Source organism: Sprattus sprattus, assembly GCF_963457725.1.
Source record: "Sprattus sprattus genome assembly, chromosome: 7".
Taxonomy (NCBI): domain Eukaryota; kingdom Metazoa; phylum Chordata; class Actinopteri; order Clupeiformes; family Clupeidae; genus Sprattus; species Sprattus sprattus.
In genome coordinates, this window is record NC_137926.1 from 30,621,370 (window position 1) to 30,648,284 (window position 26,915).

Sequence of the window (26,915 nt, forward strand, 5' to 3'; positions counted from 1 at the left end):
GCTCCAGCAGGCGTCAGTCGAGCTCGGCTCCCGCGCTGCAGACGTGGAGTGGGACAAGCGGACGGGGCAAACGCAGGTCACTGCGAGGCGTGTGATCAGCTGTGGTCAGCAGAAAAGCAGGGGAGCAACAGGGATTTGAACGCGCTGAAAGAGCGAGTTCATGATCCCATCAAACGGCGTACCATCAGGCCTCCGCTGTCCCAAGGTGCTATCAGCTGTCGGTGGCTTCTTGTGCACCAGCTTTTGGATTACTGGATTAGGCACGAACACTTGCAGTACATACACAGCTTGGTGCCGTTGAATGTAATGCGACTCAGTAGTATTAGGGATTTGATGTGTCCCCCCACTGTGTACTGTACAATATGAGAGTCAATGTACAGTATCAGGGAATGCCTGTATCAGCCGATGGAAGCCAATTCATAGATGTATTGGCTAATTCAGGTCAGGTGACATTGGTTGCGGGCATGTTATAACACTACAACCTGACTGAAGATGTGGTTGACTGCAGTATTTGCTAGATTCGGCAAACCATGTGAAGTCTATAAAGGACAGATATGTATCGGACAGACAACCTTCTGAAAGGAAATGAATGGTGACAGCAGTGAGATCCACAAACTGTTCAATCACATACTGAGTGTGCTGGTGGAAGATGGCAGGGGCATGGTCTAGAAGGAAGAATTCATTCCAGTAGTTTGTGCAATTTTCACAGTATAGTTCTACAATCAACTAAACCTCATGTAAACACTGATATGGTTATTGCATTGTCAGTTAATTAAACTTATCCTTAGAAATTTCAGTTGATGAGAGCTACTCAGTAGGTTTCACGTTTTTACTATTTCCTTTGTGTCACATGCAGGTAACAACACACATTACATTGTGATTGTTGTGTAAATATGATATACTCTGTTTATAGAGAATGTTGTGTGTTTTGTTTAAGGGATATTTTGTTATAATAAATAACACCTATCATGTTCTCTTTCATAAATCTCAGAGACAACAATGCCCACCGTACCAAAACAACACCATTTGAGGTGGCTGAGAGAGGTGCAATTTTGAATTGTGTGTTGTGTTGTGTGTTGTGTTGTTGCTGGTGTAATTTTGTGGAAACCTATCCAAACACAATTCAATTTACTCTCGTAAAATTGTACTGGGGTTAAGATCAGGTCTACCTCATTCGTCACTGTAAGCCTGAATCCCCACTTCCTGGTATGATGAGAGAGGGGAGAGGAGGGGAGGGGAGGGGGCAAACACTGTGTTCCAAGATTTGGGTCTGTGAAAACCCACCAGCAAAATGACATATGGCAAACAGAAAACACTGTTCTCAAGTGACCTCTGTGACACAAGCCTGATTCAATAAACAGCATCCCTGGTACCACTGGAGGGAGAAAAACAAGAAGTTCTGTTGACTGAATTCATGCCACAACACACTGGATATTCAAGGCAATATTGACTCTGTGCTGGATGAACTGCGCCTTCAGACAATGGCGAGGATGTAGAAAAAAAACGAATTAGCCAGGAGGAGCTGTTCAAATGTTCAAAGCAACACTACAATTCTATCCAGTGCTAACTTTTTCAGGACCCTCTACGGAACTGGCTGTGTTTCAAAAGAAAAAACAACAAATTAAAAAAACACTGTTGTCTTCAATATTTTAAAAGCTCACTTGAATCTGAAAAAAAAACTACAAATGAAAAAGTCAATAGATATTAAATAAAAACAGCATAAATAAATAAATACATAAATAAATAAGAGGCAAATTAGTTGTGCCAGCGAGTTTCAACTTCAAGTCACTGTCCTCACAGATTTGGTGGCTGTGTAGTCCACAGGCTTATACTCCTGATGATCAGCCATTCTTTCTGACTGGCTGACACCACAATACGGACACACTCTATGTCAAATGAGATCTTGCGGTCTACGTCCTGAACCTCGATGTTCCCATTTTTAAACTCTCCCAAGGTGACGTACGAACTGCACTGCCGGCCCTTCTTTGTCCCCACCAACTTCTCCCCCACTTCTAGCGCTCCGTGGCGCAGAATGTCATTCTGACGGTCGTCAGTCCCCGTGATGATCTTGATTTTGCTGATCTTTGTGGATTTGTGGAACACAATGACGTAGAAGTCCCCCGTCGAGGGTGCTTTACCCCAAAAGTACTCATCCACGCTGCTGTAGGCCTTGGATGCATCGTAGCTCTCAAACACGTTGATGTTCGTGTACAGAGTGGCTGGTGGGTTGTCAGGAAGGTCGAGCGAGTCCTCCTCAAAGTCGTCGTCCTTCAGCTTGTTCTCAGCCCCTTTGTAGGACGAGTAGTAGCCCATGTGTTGGAACAACGAGGGCTTGAAGCGGATCACGTCCTTCTGCGCTAGCAGGCCCCGGAAGTGGATCAGGAGCCAGTCGCATGGCATCTCCTGATAGAACATGAGCAGGAAGTGGGCCAGCCGTGGCAGGTCCCGTGAGTGGTACAGCTTCCCTATGTAGCCAAGCTTGGAGAACTCCAGAGTGACCCAGTTGGAGCTCTCTCTTGACGTGATGACCTTCTTCAGGGCGGTCAGGAAATTGCGCGAGCAGCGAACGTCATCTTCCAGCATCATGTAGAAATGAGAGAGGTTGGTGCAGAAGTTGAGAAGGAAAGCGTAGTCTACATTCTGCTTGGAGCGAAAGCGGACCCTGTCGTCGGGGTCGTTGTAGTTCCTCTTCAGCCCTTCCAGGGATGGGTAATACTCCTCTGGAGCGTGGATCACCAGGAGCCGGCCAGCAATGATGTGGTGGGCGAACTTCCTGGAGATATCCTGGACCAGGCTCTCACACCAGGCCAGGTCAAAGTCGGCCAGGTGAACCACCACCACAATCTCTTTAAGTTCCTCATAGCTGGACTGGTCGAAGATGGATTTAATGGTCTCCATGAGGTAATTGCCACGTTTTCTCTTTACAGATGACAACCCAATGGTGAGGTACTCTGTGAAAACACCACACGCAAACACTTAAAAAACACATTTAAATGATTCTCACAGATACAAATCCAATGAATGAGCAATGATTGGCTTTTGATTTTCAAGTCAATTTAAACTCACTTTTCCTTGGCAAGGGGGCGCCAGCTAGATACCGATAGGTGACGTTGATGGCTCCTGAAAAGTTGGTGAGGTCTTTGAAGGTGTGGACATATCGCTCAGAACTCAGAGGGTGCATTGATGTCTCTCTGAGCTGTCTTTTATCCTCCTCCTGCAGAAGACAAGAGACTTCTTATGCAGTGCGTAGTCAGAGATATTAATTAAACTAAACCCCAGAATTAAGCCTATTAGAACGCATTACAACTGAAGGGATCTAGGTTGTTCTGTATCTGTCAGTGTCTACAAGAAGAATAGGCTTTGTACAATCATTTAAAGGGCAGACAATGAAAGCAGTGACCAGATCACATCATTACATTTGGAGAAACACTAGTAAAATAACTGGGCCATAATCAGTATCATTATATTAATCAGAATCAAAACCATATTAATGAATCCATCTGCTTCACCCTGCACTGTTTATGTAAGCATTGTGTGTGGGACTGGTGCATTTTGTCAAGCTCAATTAGAATATTTCTACTGTAACTCTAATGATGCAGTACTTCATAAAGAATAAAGCTCTCCTGTTTCCTTTCTTTTCAGATCTGCCTTGACACTATAACTTCATATTGATGTCAGTCCGTGATTTTGGCGAATGGTTGTTGGTATTTTAACTCAGCAGCCAATCATATTACACCCTTCCCTTCTGTGCAGCAATGTGACGACTGGTTGGAATAGGGTTTTGCTTGGCCCAAGTCACTCTGTTTGTTTCCCACACAGAGAGGATTGTGTACAAGGGGCAGGCACAAAGAACAAACAGCTAGAGGACTGTTGAATTTGACAAAAAACATTTTGGATTAGAATCGCAGACTGCACCATTAATGCTGAGTTTCATGTTTTCAAGTTTAACTATCTATAGGATCTCCATAAACATGTAATGTCCAATGCCAACAAAACTAATGAAATGTGAACACACGACTTCTTAATCATTTAATAGGAAAACACAGATGACACGTTGTGATCACAAAGTTTTGATCATGATGCTAGCCTCATGAATAATAAATCGCTCTCAAGCTGGTTTTGGACACGGCATCATTAAATTATTGAACATTTTGCTTCTTGCGTCCAAATATGCTGGCTCTCCAACATTTAAAATAGGAAAACTCTGAGTCCTTCTCTAAGTTGTCCGAGATTAATTACTGCAGTGCAGTGTCCTCACCAGCACGTAGCCGTCCTCCATGTAGAGGTTGATGAAGAGCAAGAAGGTGATGAGGACCACCAGGAAGGGAATGGTGGAGCGCTTCCTGAAGCAGCGCATCTTGTCCAGGGACTTCCACACCAGTCTCATGGCTGCCGAGACCCCAGTGGAACCTGCAGAGAAACATGACAACGCTATCAGCACCAGCAGGACACCACCCGTGGTGTACAAAGATCTGCAGCGGCGCTGACTATACACTCTCACACTCATTTCAACAGATGCCTTTTTAAAAAGTGCTTTGAATGGATTCTGCTCGACAGTGAGGTATTTTATGGTGTACACTAGAAGAGGTGACGTTTTGTCGACGTTTTGTCGCTCATAACAGATTCAGACGCACGTTTTCCTCTTGAATCAGAAACTTGTGAGGCACAGTATTAAACTTGATTGCAATGTGCGAGACCGAATAATAATGGCGCAGGTTTTTTTTCCTAAGCTAATAATCCAGTGGAGAGGACACAGCGTATTAGTGGCTTTGGTGAATAGCGAAGAGGTAATTTCATGCTAAAAGGTTAATACCCCATTTGAAAACACTTAGCATGAGTGAAAGGTTTGCTGTTTTTCATTCCTTTCTCATGGAGTGAAGTAAAATATTTTAAAGAAAGCTCTGCTTAGTTGACCTCAGAATACTGTGTCATTGTTTTACATTTTGTCCATCACCTTTTTAATCTTGTGCCTAATGAAACTTCATGACTTATTTGGATGAGGACTACAGTTAGCCATAAACTACTGTGCATGTGGACTAGATCACAAGATATAGGCCTACTCTTAATTCCTTGATGACGCTGATAAGGACATGAAATGAAAATATACGTACTATAAATACTTATTTATTATGTGAAGTTTAATGGACACGGAGCTCTAAGGTGAAACACATACTGTATGAAATAGGATGCTTTCAAAAACTCCCATGTGAGCATCACATTTGGTCTTTCTTGGACCAGTGAGAACCACTGGAGACATCTAATGGAATACAAAATACCTCAGCAGCAGATTTATTTCAGCTTATCGATCACAGAGACCACAAGCCTCTTTCGTTGGAAACTCAGCCAGTCGATAGATTTCTGTGCACAGCCAGTGCTTAACAGTGTTTAACATGTCTAAATGTATCTGAAACATCTGGAGCCGCGTAAAGACTTTCTACAATTGCAGTGACGTATGGAGGATGCTTTGCAATTACGAGCTGAAGTGGCACAATTACACAATTGCAGCCTGCTGTGATTTAAGTTAACTCGTGGCAATCATGTGGGATGCAGGTGTGTAATTGTTCAGAGAATACATTCAAATGTGGCATAGAAGGAGGTAATCAAGAAAGTGTTGACATTAAGTATTATTTTAAAAACAGCATGGGTTCATCTCGGGACGTTTTTTCCGCATGAAAGTGCACAATCAAGATCCTCCTCGACACCAAATCCACCATAACACAAAAAACACTCACCCCACCCAGCAAGAGAAATACAATTACACAACTGGACGATTTTACATTTTCTAGTTCACGCCATTTTGCCCGCTGTCACATGGACTTGGCCTTCCTCCGTGATAATGCAGATTAGCAGTTGGCACGGTGCAGCCCGGCAACGCATCCTGGACTCAGTGAGCACAGCCCAGCTGCTGGACCTGCCGCAGCCACTGCTGTGACAACCCTCAGCTCATCCCTCCACACAAAAGCAGCGTGAGCCCCAAACTCAAGGCCTCATAGCCCACTCTCTCAGCAACACCCAGTCAATCTCCAGCCCTGTAATCTCAGAGACTTTAAAAAAAAAAATCAGTCTTAGTGGACCCTGCACGTTAAACATCCCTCCAAACAGGACCCAGTAAGACCTCTAGCCAGGCGTGACACAGGGGCTGGAGGAGCCAGTGATCCAGAACACAGAGTTTAACACTGTCAGCCAAACAGAACTGTGAAAACAGACAGGCAACCAAATACAGGTTTTGAAATATCCCACATTTCACTATACTGAGGGTCAATGGAAAGCCACAACAATGTGAACCGTACTTTATAAACATGAATGAATAAAAAAATATGTTATGAATATATTACAGTATATTTAGTTTGTACAACTGGTGTGTTTAACTGTAAAAGTAGTGTGTTAAACTCTACAAGTAGATCTATCTATCTATCTATCTATCTATCTATCTATCTATCTATCTATCTATCTGTGTGTGTGTGTGTGTGTGTGTGTGTGTGTGTGTGTGTGTGTGTGTGTGTGTGTGTGTGTGTGTGTGTGTGTGTGTGTGTGTGTGTGTGTGTGTGTGTGTGTGTGTGTGTGTGTGTGTGTGTGTGTGCCAGAGCACACAGAGACACAAAGCAGGTCTGGAAGGACCACAATATTCGACAAGAGATCTGTGGAGATAACACCATTAGATCTGTTTTTCAGATAGACTTTAGCGGTGCACTGAACCGCATACTGCTCTCTGGAAAGTATTCCGCTTACTCCAAATCAACTTGTTGTGCACACTGATGGCGTACAGCAAGTCAAAACAGAATAAATCTGGACTCGATGTCCTTGACTGGGTTCTGACACCCTAGTCAAAGTTTGAGAGGAAACAATGGACACATTTCCCTAAAAACTAATGGGTAATTATCCGGAGCAGAGCTGCGTTCGGCAGGAGGGATTGCAATTAACTGCATGCAATCTGCAGTCCCCCTTGGCCGTGCCAGAGATCTCACCACCGCGGGGCGTCTTCAGAGAACGGTTACATAAATAACCTGAGCACAAACCCACACCTCGCCACACCGCAGATCTGCAACCACCCACCATGTAGACTTAGCTGGCGCAAACAAAAAGAGACTAAAAACAGGGAACCAAATCAATGCCACGCCAAGGAGATCAAAAGTTTTAAAATATACAGACATGGTGTGGATAATTAGACGACAAATGCAAGCTGTTCATAGCAAGAAAGTACTGCAGCACCAGTAAGTCCATCTGCAGCTTCATCTGCATTCTCCTGTGCATGTGATTTAATCATCTACATCCTGTGCATGTGATTTAATCATCTACATCCCCGAAACGCTGCTAAACACACACCGCACATAAACATGAAGTGAATTAAGCGGAAGATGCATATACATGACACATAGCCACAGCAGAGGCAGCAGGTACAGCCAGAGGAGCAGCTTTCATTAGATACGGCATCAAAGTGGGGTCAAAAAGAGCTAGCTGATTTTTGGGTCATGTTTACAAGTCTCTGCTGTTTGAATGATGAGGTTTATTGAACTGTGACAACCACAGCTGCCGTCTACATATCACCTCACCTTTCAAGGTCAGACGAGTCACGGCTTCAGTAAAAACGTCATTCTTCCTAAAACAAGAAACCCATGAGCACTAAAAATATCTCATGATTGAAGTAAATGGGGGGGGGGATTGTATGTCGAAATCATACGTCGAATTATGGTGGCTCGTGTTATGACGTACAGCTGAGCCATTTTTCCCCCTCAGAGTCTGTGGATAATGGGTCCAAGCTTTTAGATATATCATCAGCTAATGACCCCTTGCTCCTCTCCCCCGACACCCTTGTCTGATGCTCAGTCCCTCTGCGAGCCCACTGATCCAGAGCCTGTCATTTTCCCCCAGCCGTGCGCCTCACACCACCGAGTCGACATGAAACGGAGAACAAACTCCGCAGTAGAAAAAACAGGGCTCCCTAGTGGGAGAGAGGCAATTACAGTCATGTCTGATGTGCACCAAAAGCCAGGGAATAAGATGGCAGAAAAACAAAAACAGAATGGGGGTGGACGAGGGTGAGGTCGGGGTGGGGGGTTGGTGGGAAGGCACAAATCAGTTTATGGCTAGTCGGAAATAGCGGGAGAGATGTTTTCAAGGGAGACGTCTGCCAGACTCCAACATGCAATTTTGATGACGAGCGAGTGGCACTAGAGAGAGAGCGCTTGCATAAGCATTGGTGGGCCATGCTGACAAGCAGCTTCTCTCTCTTTAAGGAAGAAAAACCCTCAACAGCAATTATACAATAATAGAGGCTCCAACGCTGATGTGTTTAAGCAGATCTATTGTTCCAGTTGACAGTGGCGTGGCCGTCTCTCAGTACCTACGCACGCCCTGTTTTGGGTTGGGATGCACATGCAAGCTGAATGGGTTGAAAGGGCTAAATTTAAGACGTTGACTCACACACATAATCACGCTCACACAGCCAGACCCCACCCCCAAGTACACACACTGACTGTCAACATGGCACATAGGTGTTGATGTGTTCCGACAAATGCGACAAGGTTGTGCGCTTACACAACTGCGGTCAGGTTTATGAGCTTTACTCATCCCTGAATAGATTCGCCTCCCCACCTCGCCTGCTTCTCAGGAGGAGAAACAGAGTGAACATGCACCTCCTCTGGGAGGACAGATCTGCGGAGTCAAGCTTGTTGAAATTGGGAAAGGAACGCATTGCACTGGACGGCACACGAGCCTCATAAAAGCTGAGTTTGTCGAGCCATTCACAGCGGAAAGGACAATGTGGCAGACAGTGCACCTTCCGTGATGTGAAAAACCTGGATGAAAAAAATGCCATTTTGATTGGTGAGAGAAAGAGATTAATAAAGCTGGCAGCAGAAAGCCAGTCTCTCCACATTTGATCTTGTTATCTGCTTTACATTATTTCCCCTGGGTGTGCTGCTCCTCTCTGATACACCACTCTGCACAAATAATCAATTAAGCTTCCAGATTCCCAGCTCTTCGCCAGACACTTTGTGACAGACCTTCAGCCACTTAAATAGATTTTCCTCACAACAAAAGGAGCAGAAATGGAAAATACCAGCGGCATGCGCTGAGAAGAAGAAAAGCTGAATCGAGCAGAATAGTAAGAGCCTTTCTGCAAAATAGAAATAGAAAATAAACGCTGGTAATTAAAAAAGGTCAAATGAAAGCGGCGTAGCCTAATGTTATTTGCCTAAATATGCAATTGTGTGACACAGTGCGATACATTTGATATCTCTCTCTTGTTCTCAAGCTATACTATTGTCCTCCATGGAATATTGACAGTTCACACCACCACCCTGGATTCAGCAGAACATTGGAAAACAAAGAGTTGAAAAAAAGGAAAGAAAAACAGATAAAAAGGAGTCTAAATCTCCCCTCCTCCGGCGAGACATTGATTAATCATTTGTATGTGCCAGAGGTTCCAAGTTAACAATCACATTCATTATTAATATCTTCAAACGATCAAATGAAACAGCAATTAAGAAATGTAATTATGGTACATTCAAGGTGTGCTAGTTTCCCACTCCTCAGGAAGTGAAACATTCATTTTAGTCATGTGATTCCTAAGGCATTACAAACAAGCACAGTGTGTGCATCCTTCTCACACAAACACGTTTGCTCTACTTTCTCTCTCTCTCTTTCATTCACTACCCCCCTTTTTCTCTCCCTTCACCCTATCTATCTATCTATTTATCTATCCAACTATCTGTGTCTGTCTGTGTGTATATGTATGTATGTGTGTGTGTGTGCGTGTGTGTGTGTGTGTGTGTGTGTGAGTGAGTGAGTGAGTGTGTGTGTGTGTGAGTGTCTGTGTGTGTGCCTTTCTGCCAGATTGTGAGACACCTGCTGAAATGGCATCCACTCAGTCTCCTGCCCTGGCTTTATCAGTTTTACTCATTGTCACAATCTGATGCACAGGAGGCGACAGAGCCTCCAGACTCACACACACACACACACAGCTCACAAACTCTCTCACACACACACACACACACACACACACACACACACACACACACACACACACACACACACACACACACACACACACACACACACACACACACACACACACACACACACACACACACACACACACAGATCACACACTCACACACAGCTCACACACTAAGGCCTATAACGCACACCCACCCAAACAGAAACAAATCTGCAACCAAAATATGCACACATGATGTGCCTCGGAGGCAAAAAAAGAAAGGAGCAGATAAAAAAGGAGGGAAATAGAGAGAGAGAGTCATCAAACAGCTGAACCCCTTATATCCACACACTGCTTCCCCACCAGCATGCACCTCTGTGGTGTGGAGATACTACTATGTTCATATATCGCCAGCTTTATTCATGTGCATACAACTATTAGCTGACTGAAAGGCATAGTGGTAGCATACTCTTTCTTTCTCACTCTGTGTGTGTGTGTGTGTGTGTGTGTGTGTGTGTGTGTGTGTGTGTGTGTATGCTCTAAAGACATCAAGCTATTCCCTTGAAGTAGGAGATATAATCTGTCAACAACCCTTGCTGAAGTCTCTGGGTATTCCAGGCAGATATAGCCAAAACATTCCACAACCCGATAACCCGCTTTTTGGAGTCACAGCACAAGGGGAACAAAAGACACTCATTCATTTCCTCTGTACCCACCAGATTTCTCCTCTCCCTCCCGACACCTCCCCACCCCCTCTCCCTCCACTAATCCGAGCCAGGCCCGGGTTCTGCTGAGTTCCTCCCAAGCCTCTGAGGCCCCCGCCTGAAGCTCTGCAATGCAGCACCACCTCCACGCAACCTCTAATAGGTTCCCCACAGGGTCCCGCTCTGTTTTCTCCCCAAATCAAACCTATTTTCATCTCATAAAGTGCCGCCATATTTGCAGCAAGCCCCAAAGAGAGCCGCGCCACCACCGATTCATTTTGAAGTGGAGGCAAACAAAGGCAAAAATGGAGGAAAAAAAAAACTTGGGTTCCCTCCAGACCGAGTAGGCACCAGCTGCACCGGGGCCTCCACTTCAGGTGGATGCTAAAACAGGACATATTGGATTGATGCTGGATACAAGTCAGACTTCAAGGGACACAGACAGAGGGGAGAAAGAAAGAAATTCAGTCGAGGCTCTCATCTGCACAAAAGGACGCTGTGGCTTCAATGCAGAGGAGGCCGTGACTGAAATGATCTCCTGATGGAGGCAGCACACCCTTGACTGTCTTATTAATTATTCTGTAAATAAAGTAAACAGTCCAGAATGCTTTCATACAGGCAACAAAAAAGTTATTTAATACTTCAGCTCACCGGCACAAATCCTGTTTTTGCGTAATCAACCCTTTCTGGTATTTTAACTTTGCAGACAACATCATAAAATATTAAAACATCACAGTGAATGGTGTGGCCCACCAAACAAAAAGACAAAAATAGCTTTACTCAGCCAGCGCTGATTATAATTGCAGCGAAATTACACGGACATGACAATGACTATAACTAATCTGGTAATTAGCACTTCTCCTCCTGTCCATCTGTGCTTTTGACCACATGAGAGAAAACAACAAGCAACTCTCAACTCACAGGGAAAAAAGACAGCGAGCAAAACAATGTAACCTTGCTCTGAAAGCGTATAGCCCAATGAAATCATTTAGCGTGCGTACCAAACATTAATAGCATAACATACACACAGAAACACACACACACATACACAAGCACTGATAGGACCCAAGTGCCCAATTAAAGGGAGGCAGAGAGACCAGCTGTCATTGTTAATCCGCTCCAACACACAGCGCCTTCTTCTTCTCTGCGCACTGTGGCTGCTGAAAGCACAGCGTTATGGGGGGGGGGGGGGCAGGACCCGGAACAGCCAGGAGCTCTACCTTGAGGGTCAAAGAGAAACATGAGAAGGGGCATGGATCCCATCAGAGGCACACATAATGAGGGCGGGAGGGTGCGAGAGCGGTGATTCAAGTGCGGACGGTCCTCTCACAGGTCCTCTCTCAGTAGTTAGCACTCTGACCCAGATTAGCGCGCAGCCTCGGCAGCGACGGGGAGCGCTGGAGATGAAGCGCCAAGATACAGGCCGCTTGTTTCCACTCCAAAGAACGCTTGCATGTGCACGGGAACACCCACAACGATACACCCGTACTCATATACACTGAAACATTGGAAGTGTATGCACTAATCTTCATAAACATAATTATGAACACAAATTTGAGCAAACATGTTTGTGTAAAAATGCAAGGACATACAACATATAGTATATAAATAATACATACACAGACTTGCAATATATGCCCACACTTGCATTTCATAAGAATACGTACATGTGCACTGAGGTGCACAATCACTTGTGCAGTACGCCTTTTAGCTATTGCATTGTGACGTGTCATCATGCTGCACTTGTGCATCCATGGCCTTCGTTTGCAGCACACCTGTCTATACACAGTATTCAATGGCTCTAGTTTCTACAGCACTCAACCTCTACAGTACCTACTGCAGATGAAAGGTCAGCTACACTCGCAGTTTATCAAGGCACCTTTATGAACTTAACAAGACCTTTACCCACCAGCAAAACAACTCAGAGACATACCGTGGCAAAGCATTAAGGATGGTCAATGGTTGAGCGCACAGAGCAAATAAATGAAGGCGAAGGACGAAGCCCCTTCAGAGGAGAGAATGAGGGGGTGAAGCTCTTGGGAGAGCGCTCCTTCTTAAGCGCTTTTGAAAAAAAAAAAAAAAAAAAGCCAGCTGACCTGCAGGTTGCGGCTCTGAAATGAGAAAATAGCTCTGGGCCGTGCATCCAGTGGCAGATAACACAAGAAAGCACTATCTCCTTCCCGCAAATGCAGACTCTCTCCCTCTTTCTCTCTCTCCCTCCCTCTAGCTCTCTCTCTCTCTCTCTCTCTTTCTCTCAGGCGATTCCAGAGCTCTGGCATTCAACTTAGAGCTGGACGTTTTTTCAGGGGGACTGTCCCACTTTTTCCACAGTCAAACAACGGACACCAAGCATCAAAGATGACTGAGCACAATGGCCATTTAAGCATAAAAGCTTTGCTGGCCTTGTGGCTTTTGCCTAATTGGTAAAAGGAGCTGTGGCCTGAATTAGACCCATTGGCATCACTGTTCAAGGTGGGAGAGGGTGAGCTGCTTCGATCCGATGAGCTGCATGTCTTGTGTCTGCAGGCAACAATAATTCCAAACTCACACACAATCAATACGCAGAACTACTCAGTCCACATACCACAAACACTACAAACTTTTTTCACCGTTTGGCCCAAGAGCAGCCAACCGAAATAGAAGCAGGGTTATTGCGTAAAACCGCCCGTGGGAGCATGAAAAAGCACTGAAAGGATCCACTCTCACTCCCGAGCTATTCTAAGGAAGCTCTCCAACAATCTCCACTGAATAGAGAAAAATGGACATAGAGAGTCTTTCCTATTGAAAGCCAACCTATCATCACACACCATACCATCACTGGCTGTCATGTTCAAAGGCTATAATTGTGTATTTTGATGGGTTTCGCATTGAGGTCAGGCAGTTCCTGTTATGCTGCACTTTGATTCAACACAGGCTATACTACTCCACTATACAACCATGATACATTGTCAAATGGGTGAGTTCCTCACAGGTTGATCCTGTGGCAGTGGGCAAGCTGAGTCGCACAACCGTTAAATAAATGCTCCCATGGTAATTATTGTAATTATTTTTTCATTTTACCCTGTCTATTTGATCATATTTATGCAATAAAATCTTCCCTGCTGAAGCAGATTTGGATCTGTTTGTAAACACTAAGGCTCCTTAGTTCATTATTTACACATATCTGTTGCCCCAGCCTCTCGCTTGAAATCAACTTTAATTACACGCCTGCAAAATGCTGATAAATGAACAATCCGTTAATTAAAGATAAAGACATAAAAAGCACTGACTTACAGTGAGTCATAATACCATGACAGTTAGGCTTTGGTCTGTTTTTGTGAATGTGTAGAAGCATATTAAATCGATAAAAATGCCCTGGCTCTCTGCGAAAAACAAATAGCAACAGATCCCATCAAAGCCTGGTCTTTGACACCACATGGCCTGTATTAGGCCTGGTGGCAGACTCTGATACCTCCACCACATCACTTATTGATCCATACCACTTGCAAGATAGTAGGGGAATTATCAGAGAGTAAATCAATGGGATCTTAAAGCAATATTATTTTCCAGCGCGCATGTGCCTCCATCTTCCCTGAGGAGCAGAAGTAGTGGGGTGGCAGGAGAGAGTTCAGCAAATCCCTGATCTGCTTATGACCCTGTGTCTTAATTTGAATTTAAAACTGCAATATTGCTCGCTGACATTTTTGTTTGTTGGAATGAGAAACATATTTCTCCTCATCAGGACCTCTACCTAGCATTGTGCATCAGATCTTCTCCTTGTGCTCTATAAACTAGGAGAGAAAGAATGGGCCCAATCCGTCTGGAAGACTGTACACGCCGCCACATCAGAGGGCTTGCTAACAGCATGCCATGAAAGTATGAGAGGATCTGTGTGGCTGTCAGCAAATTTAAGCAGTGCGCAAACACACACACACACAAAAGAATCTCAAAACATGAAGAAGTTAAAGAAAGCCTCTTCTGCTGCCTTTGACTGATAAAAAACGGGTCTGGCTTTGAGGAGCTTCAGCAAGCCTCAGGTAAAACTGCAAAAATAAAAAAACAAAAGCAAAGAAAACAACAACAAAAAAACCAGCACAAAACTTCTGCACTTCACCAAAGAGAGGGGAAGTTTTTGACCGAGTTTGAAAGCCAACTCTGGCAGGCAGCTGATGTTCCCAGCACTCTGTCCACAGTACTCCTGAAGCGCTGAGAGGCTGGCTGTGAAACTGGAATGGAGAAGATCAGCAGATTGCGCTCCTCAGCCACAGCAAGAGAACACGAAATCAGGATCAGTAAAAACCACAGAGACTCAATTATTCATGATGGGAGAGAGGACTGTGGAGCTGGCTTTGGACTCACACACCCCCATCAGTCTTCTAAAGCAATCCACCTGTGTTTTCCACAGACTCACACATGCACACACACTCTAATGGACACATACTGCGTCACTCCAAAAACCATTATAAATAACGGACTAAAGCCACACATAAAAGCATTAGGCCCTATCTGACAGCAGTAAACTCCAGAGGGAGAAGCCTGCAGCACAAAAGCTAGCAATTGTTAGAATCCTGCTAGAGCTGCTCACACACACACACACACACAAAGAGAAACACACACACACACCACACACATCATACAGCAGCAGCAGCAGCAGCAGCAGCAGCAGCAGCAGCAGCAGCAGCCGCGATGCACCTTTGGCTAATATCCCAACAATTTCCAGCTTCCTGGGAATGAATATGCATCAGCATCAGTGAATCCATTTGCAAGACAGAATGACAATGAAGAGAAAGTGCTCTCGAAAATGCAATTAATCTTATGTAAAACGGCTGCTCGCTGTTTCTAATGAGATGCCATTTTAATAACTGGGTATGTTGTACAACAAAGCCATTTGGTAAACACTATTGTTCATCTGTTTGACGACATCCAAGCAACTGTGAACAGATTTTATTTTCCAGAAAGAAAGGCCACTGTGTTGGGGGACATGAGTTCACTCTATGATATTGAGGTCTTATCTTATGTATTGTCCACTGTCCTTCATTTGCCTTTTGCTGTACGGGAATACATTGAAAATGTCCCTAGAGATATAGTCACACCGCCATCACAAACAACAGAGAGAAAAATGTAATACAATTCCATACATATTAAACATAAAATTAAGACACATGCTAAATGACGACTCCTTGGCAGAATGCGGTCTAGCATCCTAATGATGGAAAACATGAGTATGTCAATGTCGTTGTTCCTCCCCACCTCAGCATCTGTTCCTGTGTGCCTGCTGGCTGCCTGGGTCAGGTGTGTGGCTTGGTGCCTCTTCCGCTGGGGCCGAAGGCCAAACACTGTCTTCATAATAGAGTGATATCTGTGGGACTGTTTTCCAATGATATTTCTCACATGAATATGCTTTTGTGCTTGACATATAGCTGGGCGCAGCTAAGATGTTTCACCGGGTGGGGAACAGTCCACTGTCGTTGTGCAACCTATAGTTCTGCGAACTGAGAACAATGGCTTTGGGTCATTTTATCTTGTAAAAAAATGCGGTAGGTAGCACAGTCACAACTTGGACTATTCCACCACCACCAACTATTCCCCAACAAAAAAAAAAGAAATAGAGACAGAAAGAAGTGAAAACTTAGTGCAGCAATCAATAGCTTGTAAACAAGAGTGATTTCAGATTTCAAAGGAAAACAAATCTCTTCACCCCGAGCTCGACGAGTGTTGAGCGCCTCGGTTTGAAGGGCTGAGCATGTTTACTTATTTATCTGGCGTGCGCTTGCGCATTCCACCGGCTTTCGGATGCCGAGTCTTGGCAGCTATCATTTCCGCGCCTCTGGACAGGAGGGGAGAGGCCATTAAAGATTCATGGGGAGCAGTGAGTTGAGTTTAAAGTTCTCCATGCTTTGTGCTGGCCTGCTAAAATATTCATGGCCTACACTGCGTGTGCAGTCTTCAGCACATCGAGTTAATGTATCTTTTTCCACCCTCACACACACAAACACACACACACACAGACACACACACACACACAGATTCGGGCTGGCAGTGGGTACAGGACAGTCATCGCTGTCTGACGGCAGACTGGAGAGAGAGGGATTTGCGTAAAGGATGCTGGAGTCGTAAGTTTGTGTTGTTCGCAATCCTAGAAGTGCTTCATACAGTCTTTTGTTTTTGCATAAGGTAGGGAAATGTAGTCTGAAGAATCAAATAAAACGCAAAACTGCTGCTAAGATATTCTGCCCTCTGTAGACACTCTTGCCAGATGTTTGAATATTTCTCCCGTCAATCATCGCGCGGCTTTGATGGAAGAACATTCGGGAGCAGACTTGTCATATATTCTACCTCTTTGATATACATTTTTTCAAGACATCGTGCTTAAATTTAGATCAAGAGATAATGCTTAGATATTGCATGGCTGCCAGACCATAGCGACCCGCAATAAAGTAGGGCCGAGTGCACAGAAGCAACTGCCGAGGAGAGAGTCTATATAGAGCCGTGTGTGCTGGGTTCATCTGTCAGGAGAAGAATATGACAACAGGAAGCCAAGCACAGGCTTGGCGTAATGAGGGTAAGTGTGCCTGATGTTATGGCGCAGTCTGTCACTGCTATGCTACTTTAGAGCCGCCACCAAAGAGGCACCCGAGACAGAGGCTGAGGGAGGAGAAGGAGGTCATACCGGGCGCTCTCGTTTTCATCTCCACATGTATTTTTCATCCTGCTTTTGTTTATATCGAGTGTAAGATGTGATGGGCCACTTGACTGCTTCTCAGTCCCAAAGGATAACTTGCATTAGCAGTGCTTGCCTAAAAGAGTTGTCAGAATAAAGCTTTAGTTGTTGTTGTTGTTGTTGTTGTTTTTATGAGGAGCTCAAAAGGAAAATAAGATGTTGGGCACAGATGGACTATTTTTGGTAATTGCTCATATGACTGCAAAACTGGGTGACAACACATTGTATAGTCAAACTTAGGCTCAGATATTCCTACCTTGGCGTGACTGTAATGTTATAATACATGTAATAATTATATAGTAATAATTGTATTGTGTGTATGTGTATACATAGTAATAATTATAGTTCTTGCCACTTGTGGAGGGCTAGTGTTTTTTCTAAGCCCTAATGAGTTTCCTCCATCTCCCACAGGTCTTTTGGTGCACCTGCCTCTGCCCAAAAGTATGCCAAGGTCTGTTACCACTTCGTAGCGCGCAACACCAATGAGCTTTCAGTCACACAGGGGGACACTCTGGAGGTAGGAGGGGAGAGGGGACGGATGCCATGGTAACGCTCATCTCTTCAGTATGGGTATCACTGCCATCTCATAAAATGAATGTGGTCTTTTTTTTCTGCGACAGCTTTTACAGTGTAATTTACTTCTTTCGGTCTCTGTGCGGCTAAAGCACAGGCCTTAAAGAGATTTGAACCTCAAAAAACAATATTAAGCCGTGTCAACAGTTTCTGTCAAAATGGTAAATTACCTCATAAATCTTAAATAAGAACTGGAGTGGACCTGAAGGCTGAGGGTGAGTGTGTGTGTGAGTCAGTAAGGTGTGCAGACGTCTGTAAGCCCCAATAAGTTGAGTTTACTTAAAAAAATTGAGGAAAGTGGTTGCCTTAAAAACACCAAGTAACGTGAAATGAAAACCTGAGTACATTTAACTTAAAATCTATTGCAATATCAACTGCTTTGCCTAGTGACACTTAAAGCATTACGTTCAATGACCATTAAAATTTCAAGTTGATTTAACTTAAAATCTATGTGTGAATGATTGAGGTGTGCATACGTCTGTGTGTGTGTGCAGACGTCTGTGTGTGTGTGAGTGAGGTGTGCATGTGTCTGTGTGTGTGTGAGTAAGGTGTGCATATGTCTGTGTGTGTGTGTGAGTGAGGTGTGCAGACGTCTGTGCGAGAGCAAGTGAGGTGTGCATATATCTGTGTGTGTGAGGTGTGCATACGTCTTTGTGTGTGTCTGAGTGAGGTGTGCATATGTCTGTGTGTGTGTGTGTGTGAGAGAGTGAGGTGTGCATACTGTGTGTGTGTGTGAGTGAGGTGTGCATATGTATGTGTGTGAGTGAGGTGTGCATATGTATGTGTGTGAGTGAGGTGTGCATATGTCGGTGTGTGTGTGAGTGAGGTGTGCATATGTCGGTGTGTGTGTGAGTGAGGTGTGCATATGTCTGTGTGTGTGTGAGAGTGAGGTGTGCATATGTCTGTGTGTGAGTGAGTAAGGTGTGCAAACGTCTGTGTGTGAGTAAATAAGGTGTGCAGACATCTGTGTGTGAGTGAGTTAGGTGTGTGTGCAGACGTCTGTGTGTGAGTGAGTTAGGTGTGCAGACGTCTGTGTGTGTTCGGCAAGAGAGAGGGAGCTGGGGAGAGAGGCAGTGACAGTGTGACTTTTTCACGTGTAAGAGAGAATATGAAGGTGACTGTGCATGTGTGTGTTTATGTTATGTGTGTGTGTGCTTGAATGTATATACAAAGAGAGAGAGAACAGAAATGTTGTACAGTGTGTGTGTGTGTGTATCCAAATGCTGTTCCTCAGTGTCATTATGTGTCACTTATTGCAAGAAAGCACCCTGTAAACAGAGTGCATACAGCCCCTTTAAACAGAGTGCATACAGCCATTTGCTGTCTGTTCCCTTCCAACTGAATACACTGCATGCAGAAGCCGGCCTTGTTGGGGGACGGGGGCCATTTCCTATATAAGACCCCCCCCCCCCCCCCCCCCCCCAGCCAATACCCCGATTTGAAGAAACACAGTAAACACAGTAAGACGCCCGGTGCCAACCCTGAAAGGTTTTCTGTCCCTGCAGGTGCTGGAGGATGACAAGCAGTGGTGGCGTCTGAGGAGCCGGAGTGGGCAGGAGGGCTACGTGCCCTGCAACATCCTCAAGCTGGTGGAGCAGCCGGCACCTCGCAAGACAGCAGGGTTGCTCATCACCCAGGTAGCATCAGACTACTGCACTCACTCACTCCCAGCATCGCTGAGACATAAGGCCTCTGTCTCAGTCTCTACTTAGGGGTAGAACTTCAAATAGGATTCTTAACGCAGGGAAAGTTTCATGTGCCAAACAAGCCACCGCCAATCAAAACATATTGGAACTTGTCATATAAACATATATCATTTCTGAAGAGAATTCCATCTCTTTTATGTTCCTTTCCTTAGTATCCAATTTTATCTTATTTTCCTCATTTATCTATTTTTCATTTCTCTGTCCTCACTTTTACCCTCTCCACTAACTTCCTCTTCCTCTCCATCTCTCTTCCTCCCCACCCTCCTCCTCCTCCCATCTGTGTTCTTGCAGCCCGCGCAGCCGAGTAAAGTCCCTCCGTCGCCTGTGCCACTGAGTGCCCCTGTGAGAGCGCCAGCGAGAGGAGGAGAGCGAGTGGAGAGGTCTAAATCCCCGCAGGATAAAGACAGTCAGTATCTCTTTGCATGCTCTGATTATGCATGATGAGATAAGGACTAGGGGAGAGAAGGTGCTCGAAAAAGGACAAGATTAAAAAGAACAGAAAAAGGCATAAAAAAAAAAGTGCAACCTTATGAGTGTGCAATGTAGAAATCCACCGGGGGTTAAGTGCAGTCCTCACATTGTTCACTTTAGTGGAGCTTTCCGGGGTAAAGTCGACTAAATGGGTAGAAAATAACCCTCTTTGAGTGATTTTATCCCTGTTTCTGTTCCCACGTGGTTCCACTGCCCTCTTCCCCCCTGCAGGTAGAACTCAGGTGAACGATGAACTGCTGCAGAGGATCACTGCCAGTAAGAGCCAGCCTCCGGCGCGGAATTTCCGTGTGGAACGTCCAGAGGGGATGCCCACGCCTCTCACCCATGAGTCGGAACCCTGGGAGGTCAGCGCCTGGCTCAAAGCCAAGGGCTTCAGCAAAGTGTGAGTGACCTGGTTGGCATGACTTGGCAAGCTATAAAAAGGACAAATGTACCACCCATCAACCAAGCAGCACTGTGTGGAATGTGATGTGCTTCGGGCCTTACAGCTATGTTCACGATAAACATCCTTTCACTGCATAATGAAATCTGACCGTTAAAGTCAACACAAACACAGTCGACAACAAAATCCACAGAAAACTTTGATCCAAGTGCAAGGCAATGTGAGATTTTTGCTTGCTAGCTTCTTTGATTTAATACAACGTTGCATCTTAGACAGCATGATGAAAAGAAAATCTCTCTTAACTTTCCCATGAATTCCCTCCATGTTGTTGCATTCCATGCAATACTTTAGTACCTTTAACTTTTTCATGAACAAACACACTTCATATTTACACAGAGGTGTATAATCACGCTTCAGAAAGTACACCTCTGATTTTATGTCAACCACCTGCACTTGCTAATTAGCGCAGCCCTTGAACCGGCAGGCAGAAGTAATGAGTGCGATGAGGAGGCATGTGCTCGGGCGGAGCACAACCATGGCAGGACGACTCTCTTAAGCTGCGCTTCCATCTGCGCTTTGAACGCCCTCTTGCTCTGGTGGTCCTCCAGAAATGCCCCACTGATTTACAGTCAGTCCTGTCAGAGATCTCCTGCAAAACCTTCACTGTAGCCTTCCCATTTCGCACACGTTGTAGTGATACTCGGTTGATTAGCTCTGTCAGGTGTATGCTAAATAATGAGGTTTTAATTACACTATGCAGGGTGGGACATCCTCAGGGGTTGGAATATGGACCCCTTAATTTTGATGGCATGCTGTGTGCTTTTGGAAGAAGTGATACGCTAGCTGTTGCTAAACCCATCAATCAAACTGCAGGAACACTCTACTCACTGTTCCCTTTGAATCCTAACCCCCTAAACACAGGCTTGCCTGCTGCCTCAGCTAGAGCGCATGACTGGCAGTGAGGATGTAGAAGGTGGTCTGCAGAATTGTCTCCCTGAGGGTAAAGCCTGGGGCTTTCACACATCCCAGATTTTTTCCACTATTTTTCCACTCTTTTTTTCCCCCACTACTTTCTCTCCAGAAAGTGGAGAGAATTTCTCCAAATATTAAATAAAAGTGCTCCGTTTTATAACTGGTGATTGTGCCCTTAAAGCCTGCCTTTGTGTGTCTGTGTTGGGGCCTCAGGACGGTGAGCTGCCTGGGCATCCTGACCGGAGCACAGCTCTTCTCCCTGAGCAAAGACGAGCTGAAGGCTGTGTGTGAGGACGAGGGGGCGCGAGTCTACAGCCAGGTCACTGTGCAGAAAACACAGATGGAGGTGAGCCATGCGTAATGTGCACGTACACACACACACACACACACACACACACACACACACACACACACACACACACACCAGGCACAGAAAACACTCACTTCTCTTACATACATAGAAACACTCACTTCTCTTACATACACACACACATATATATATATAGTGGCTGATATGTAGCATATACTGTATAGGCTATATGTATACATTATAACTATTATCAAACCATGGCCAACAGGGGGTGGGTTTCAATCACTAAATATACAGACTATACTAAATACAGAGAAACCAGTTCAAGAGAAATAAAATTGGCATGACTTTTGATGACAAAATGACAAAATGTAGGCTATGCTTGACCACCTTGTGTGCGGCTGCAGCACATACAAAATATTTTCAAACTGGAGGGTCATTGGGATTCCAGTGGCATTATGCTGAAGGTGCAAAGATCTGCATCATAGAGTTTCAGGGTTGAATTTCAATCCTGTCAGACAGAACATATTTTATTTTATTTAATTTTTTGATCTATTCCACTGAAATATGTTTTAGCCGAGGAAGATCTCAGGATATTTCAGGCGCTTAGGTCCAAGTTGGGGATCTGTTTTAGTCTTTTTTCATTTTTCAGATTCAGATTTACAGAACCTAGTCGGAATATTTTAGACTGTAGGCTTTGGGCTACATGAATACTTTAAGTAACACATTAGGCTACCAGAAAACCAAACTGCTCATTAAAAAGAGCACATAGACAGCTTGAGAATAAAAAGACATGTAGGAAAGTTGGCTGCAGTATCAAACTTTGCATCCATGAAATGCAACACTGTGTTAGTCAGGCAGGTCACATTAGTGAAGTTGCTAATCAGCTGATAATTAAGCTGATTCATGATGCTTGCCATTCCCATTTGTAACACGTATCAGTAATCAGGTCTTTTTAATACATCCTCTCATTCTTTCATCAGCAGTCTCTTAATTGCATGGCTGCAAGCTGCATTTAACCCGCCCCCGTCACTACCACCACCCTTTGTCTGCCTGCTCCTCAGACTAGCTCAGCTCATATTTAAGGGCAGGCCAGACTAAGCGGATTTTCATACTTTTGCGGAAAATAACTTGACAAACTGGCCTCCCGGCCAGATAAATCTGCCATTTGGAGCGTTACTTTCCGTCAAGGTTAGAATCCCCTCTCCAGAGTGGGAAGGTTGCAATCTACCCTGCTATCAGGGCCTGTCTGGCCGCAAATCGGGTTTGAATCCGCGAATCTGATGACGTAATTATCCCACGTGAACGCTGGAAGCTGTCAAGTAGTCACATACATCTTCCCAATCGCAATAAAAACAAAAAAATGTAAGTCTTCTGTTCTGTTTATGGCTGGCAAACAACGATCTAAGAAGGGCACGTTTTATTCACTGAGTTACCAAAGCAGTCTTCTTTATGGGGACTAATTTACACTGCACTGAATTACACAACTAATATTACCAGATACATATAATAGTGGACATTACACTAGGCAACATGGATCTCATTCATATCTCATCCAGTCAAAATCTTAGCAGGATTGAACACATCTTTATCACAGCGTATCAACATAAGAACAGAACATAGCTAAATCTCCGCTTAGCGTGCTAATCACTACTAATAGCACTAGAAGGTAGCCCAAAATGTGGTATTTAATACACACGATCTATCACAGTAGCAACTTCATTAAAACCCTTACTTTCATTAGGTATGCACATAATGCATCACATACAGGTCGAACAATGATGATTTAAGCATAGGAAATGTATAAGGCACAGTATGGTCAACTACTTGGCGACAAACTGAACTGTCACCAACTTAACTAGTTGTAACTTGTCGTCTTCTTCTACGAGTCTTCTTCTCCATTTCCGGTAGCACCCTTCACAGCGCCACCAACAGGCCTTGCATATGTACTACAGCATATTCACCAGTTTCAATGGGTGTGTGTGGCCGTAGAACAGCGCAGCACAGCTTTGTCTGGCAGCGATTGACTAAACCCGAATACGTTCCGGAAAGTATGAAAATCGGCTTAGTCTGACCTTACTCTTAATGATTCCACCTGGGCAGCAGGGGTTTTGCCCGTCCTGTGCGCTGGCCAAATTCGCCGGCTCACTTCAAGGAGGATTTCCTACTGGAGCGAATTTTTGATATTGTTGTCAATATGACTTTGAAGCTCCGCAAGTTTTTGTCCTAGCGTCATGAAAAGAACACCCCCATAAACTCTTCTACTTTAAAGATATATATAGTTCGAAAAACACCTGTTAACGACCCACCCGTTAGCAAATGAGGGCGATTCATATGTTAAATGCATGGTAAAGAAGGCGGTGAGGACAAACGTATCCACTTTGAGCTGGTTGCTATGGTTACTCAGTTATGCTAGCTAACTACCTAGCAAAGGAAACTTGATATAACCTTAAACTATTTAAATGGAAGAGTTCCATTTACATAAAATGATAGCTAGTTATCTAGCTGATGTTATAGTTTCCTCGATTTAAAGTATACAATTATAATGGGGAAAGGTAGAAACCCTCAGGGACAGGGTGCCTGTGTAACTTTGTATAACGGAGTTCATATTCATGAGTTCATAATTGACACGAACGGTGCAGATCCATGCAAGCGATCTGAGCGACGCGATCAAATTCCATTGCTTTGAGTGGGCGTGGTGTAGCGTGTGGAAATAGACTGGACTAGTGATTTTTCAAACCGTCAAAGACGAGAAAAATCGCTCCTCATTTGCATAAGTTTGAGCATGTTCGAATTTTCATCAGGCGCGTCGCTCAGATCGCTGGTCTACGTCACAATGGAGCTGGCTCCCGTTGAAATGCATGGGGTCGCCCAGATCGCGTCGCCCAGATCGCTTGTATGGATCTGCACCGGAAGAGTTCTGCGCATGTATTACCATACCTATGTGTGTGTAAAGAATGCTGATATGAAATATGAAAACAACCAGAAACATCTATGTGTATTGTGTTCTTCAAAAACGTACCCTTGCTAGAAAATGTTGCAGAATGCAGCCCAGAAGTAAAATTTGGCACTAAACACAAAGACGTTCACACGCGCAGGTCCTGGGAGATTGTTTAGCCTACAAACTGTCAAACAGGCTACCTTGCAAAATGGACGTTAGGGAGACCGTGTGTGGTAGCCTACGTATATATCCACCCTAATATACAACACCGTGCCACTACAAAACAGCACCATATTCTAAATTCGGCCATTTGAGAAAACAACTATTATCAAATAATGACCACAAAAAAAAAATCACAAGAAAGTAGGCCTAATACAAGTAGGCTACAGCTGGCCGCCCTGTGCAGTCTGCACATCCCACGCTACGCCACTGCCTGGGCTAGAACTGTCATGAATAAAATGTGCATTTTCATTTGTACTGCTGTGTTGTGATTCTCATACGATCCCTATCGGAAAAGTCTTGCTACTCTCGATCCAGAAACGAGTAGCCTACCTGCTCTTCTTACTGCAGTCCACTAGCCTGGTGACACCAGCCTACGTATTTCCGCCTGAATTGATTTCAAGCTCATATGAAATGGAGTCACAGGCTGGTAATGGCCAGGCTAGCAGTCCACTGCATTCAGACATAAATAAGTCATGTTTGTTTGATGAAAGTGGTCCCAGCTGTAGGCCTAGTAAATAAAATGTGACCAGCCGATCAAAAGCAGTTAATGAGGCTACCATACCTGGGGCTGTTCATTTGGTAACTATAATAAACTAGTTCATCTGAAACTGTTGAAATGGTTTTAGCTAAGTTTGTGCATGGCCAACCAGCAATAGCCTACTGTTTTGCAAGCAGTTGATCACCCAACCACAGTTTTATTCACAAGCATCTGGTCTGATAGTAACTGATAGTAACTAACATGTTTCAACTGTAGTATGATAAAAACTGACAATCTCATTAAGGTCTAAAACGACATTGTCTCCGTTTTCTGTGGGCTACCTCCTGGCACAGTGCTCACGCTGGAACTCTCTCTTCCACAGAGATTCCAAGGCACATCAGAACTGCAGGAGATCATGAGGCGCCGGCAGGAGGAGGTTGATGCCGTCGCTTCTGACTGATCCCTCTCTCTCTGTGCTTGTCAGTGATTTCCCTATCTTCCCTGGCAACAAAGGCAGTGGTAACCCACCACCAGGCAACCATGAGGCTCTCACACCAAAGTGTGTGTGTGTATAGTGTATTATCTTATTCATTACATCATTACTCATTTATTGTTTAAAAATGATAAACATTTCTGAAATACCTTTTTGTTTTCCCTGTAAAACTGTTGATGCTAGAACATCTTACTGGAAACATACTCCATTCCAGAGCATGCTATCTGCTTTTAAATGCTCATAATCATCCATGACTGCATTTATCCATTAAAATACATTTAGAGATGTTCGAATATATGTACGGAATGTAACTATTTGCTTTGGATGTTATTTTTGCCCTCTCCATCTAATAATTATCCCCAGAAGAGGAAGTTGTTTCGTCACCCTGATATGCCCTGAAACACATTATGCACAGTATATATGGTGACTGCTTTACAAGTATTACCGTTATTTATCTACTGGAAATATATGTGTGGGGGTGTCTTTGAAATGAATGAATGATGTATGAACTGTGAGTGAATGCGTAAAGTGGTGTTACGATCACGGTATTTTCTCTGTAGATGCTTATGAAATGTATTGCTGAGCAGATAGGCAGGTGAAAGCATTAGGTCAAACCATTTTGCAAAAACCATGAAAAGAACAAATAAGGACATTCACAAAAGAGAGATTTTTTCTTTTTGTCTGCCACGATAATGGCTGAACACCTATTCATAAGCCTATTATACCTTTTATAGTATGCCTGAAAGTTGGGTGAAAGTGGTAATGGCTGTACACCTCTTACTGTGTTCACGTAGGCCGCTAAATGACTGACAGATGACAGTCAGGTCCCAGTGTAATGATGATAAATGCTGGCCACAATCCCAGCACGTACCCAGCCTCGCCACTTCTGAAGAAAGCCCACTTCATGCTCCGATCTGCTGGGGGGTGACAGCTTTAGTCCTCCCAGCCTTCAGAGGAGATTACACCAACGGCCCTCACAATGCCCGCCCGGCCGGAGTCACAGTG

At 44.4% G+C, this 26,915-nt stretch overlaps 1 protein-coding gene across 1 annotated transcript in view; it reads right to left on the reverse strand.

The window, feature by feature from the left end:
- Positions 1 to 1,794: 1,794 nt before the first annotated feature.
- The window catches only part of mgat4c (mgat4 family member C), a gene marked incomplete at its 3' end in the record, with an annotated part of 60,827 nt that continues 35,706 nt past the window's right edge, over positions 1,795 to 26,915 (reverse strand). The window contains exons 3-5 of the mRNA XM_080842429.1: positions 4,259 to 4,410; positions 3,067 to 3,214; positions 1,795 to 2,951 (exon numbers count right to left, since the gene is read on the reverse strand). Coding sequence (XP_080698555.1) covers positions 1,795 to 2,951; positions 3,067 to 3,214; positions 4,259 to 4,387 — 1,434 coding nt within the window. The 5' untranslated portion in view covers positions 4,388 to 4,410. The remainder of the gene's footprint in view (positions 2,952 to 3,066; positions 3,215 to 4,258; positions 4,411 to 26,915) is intronic.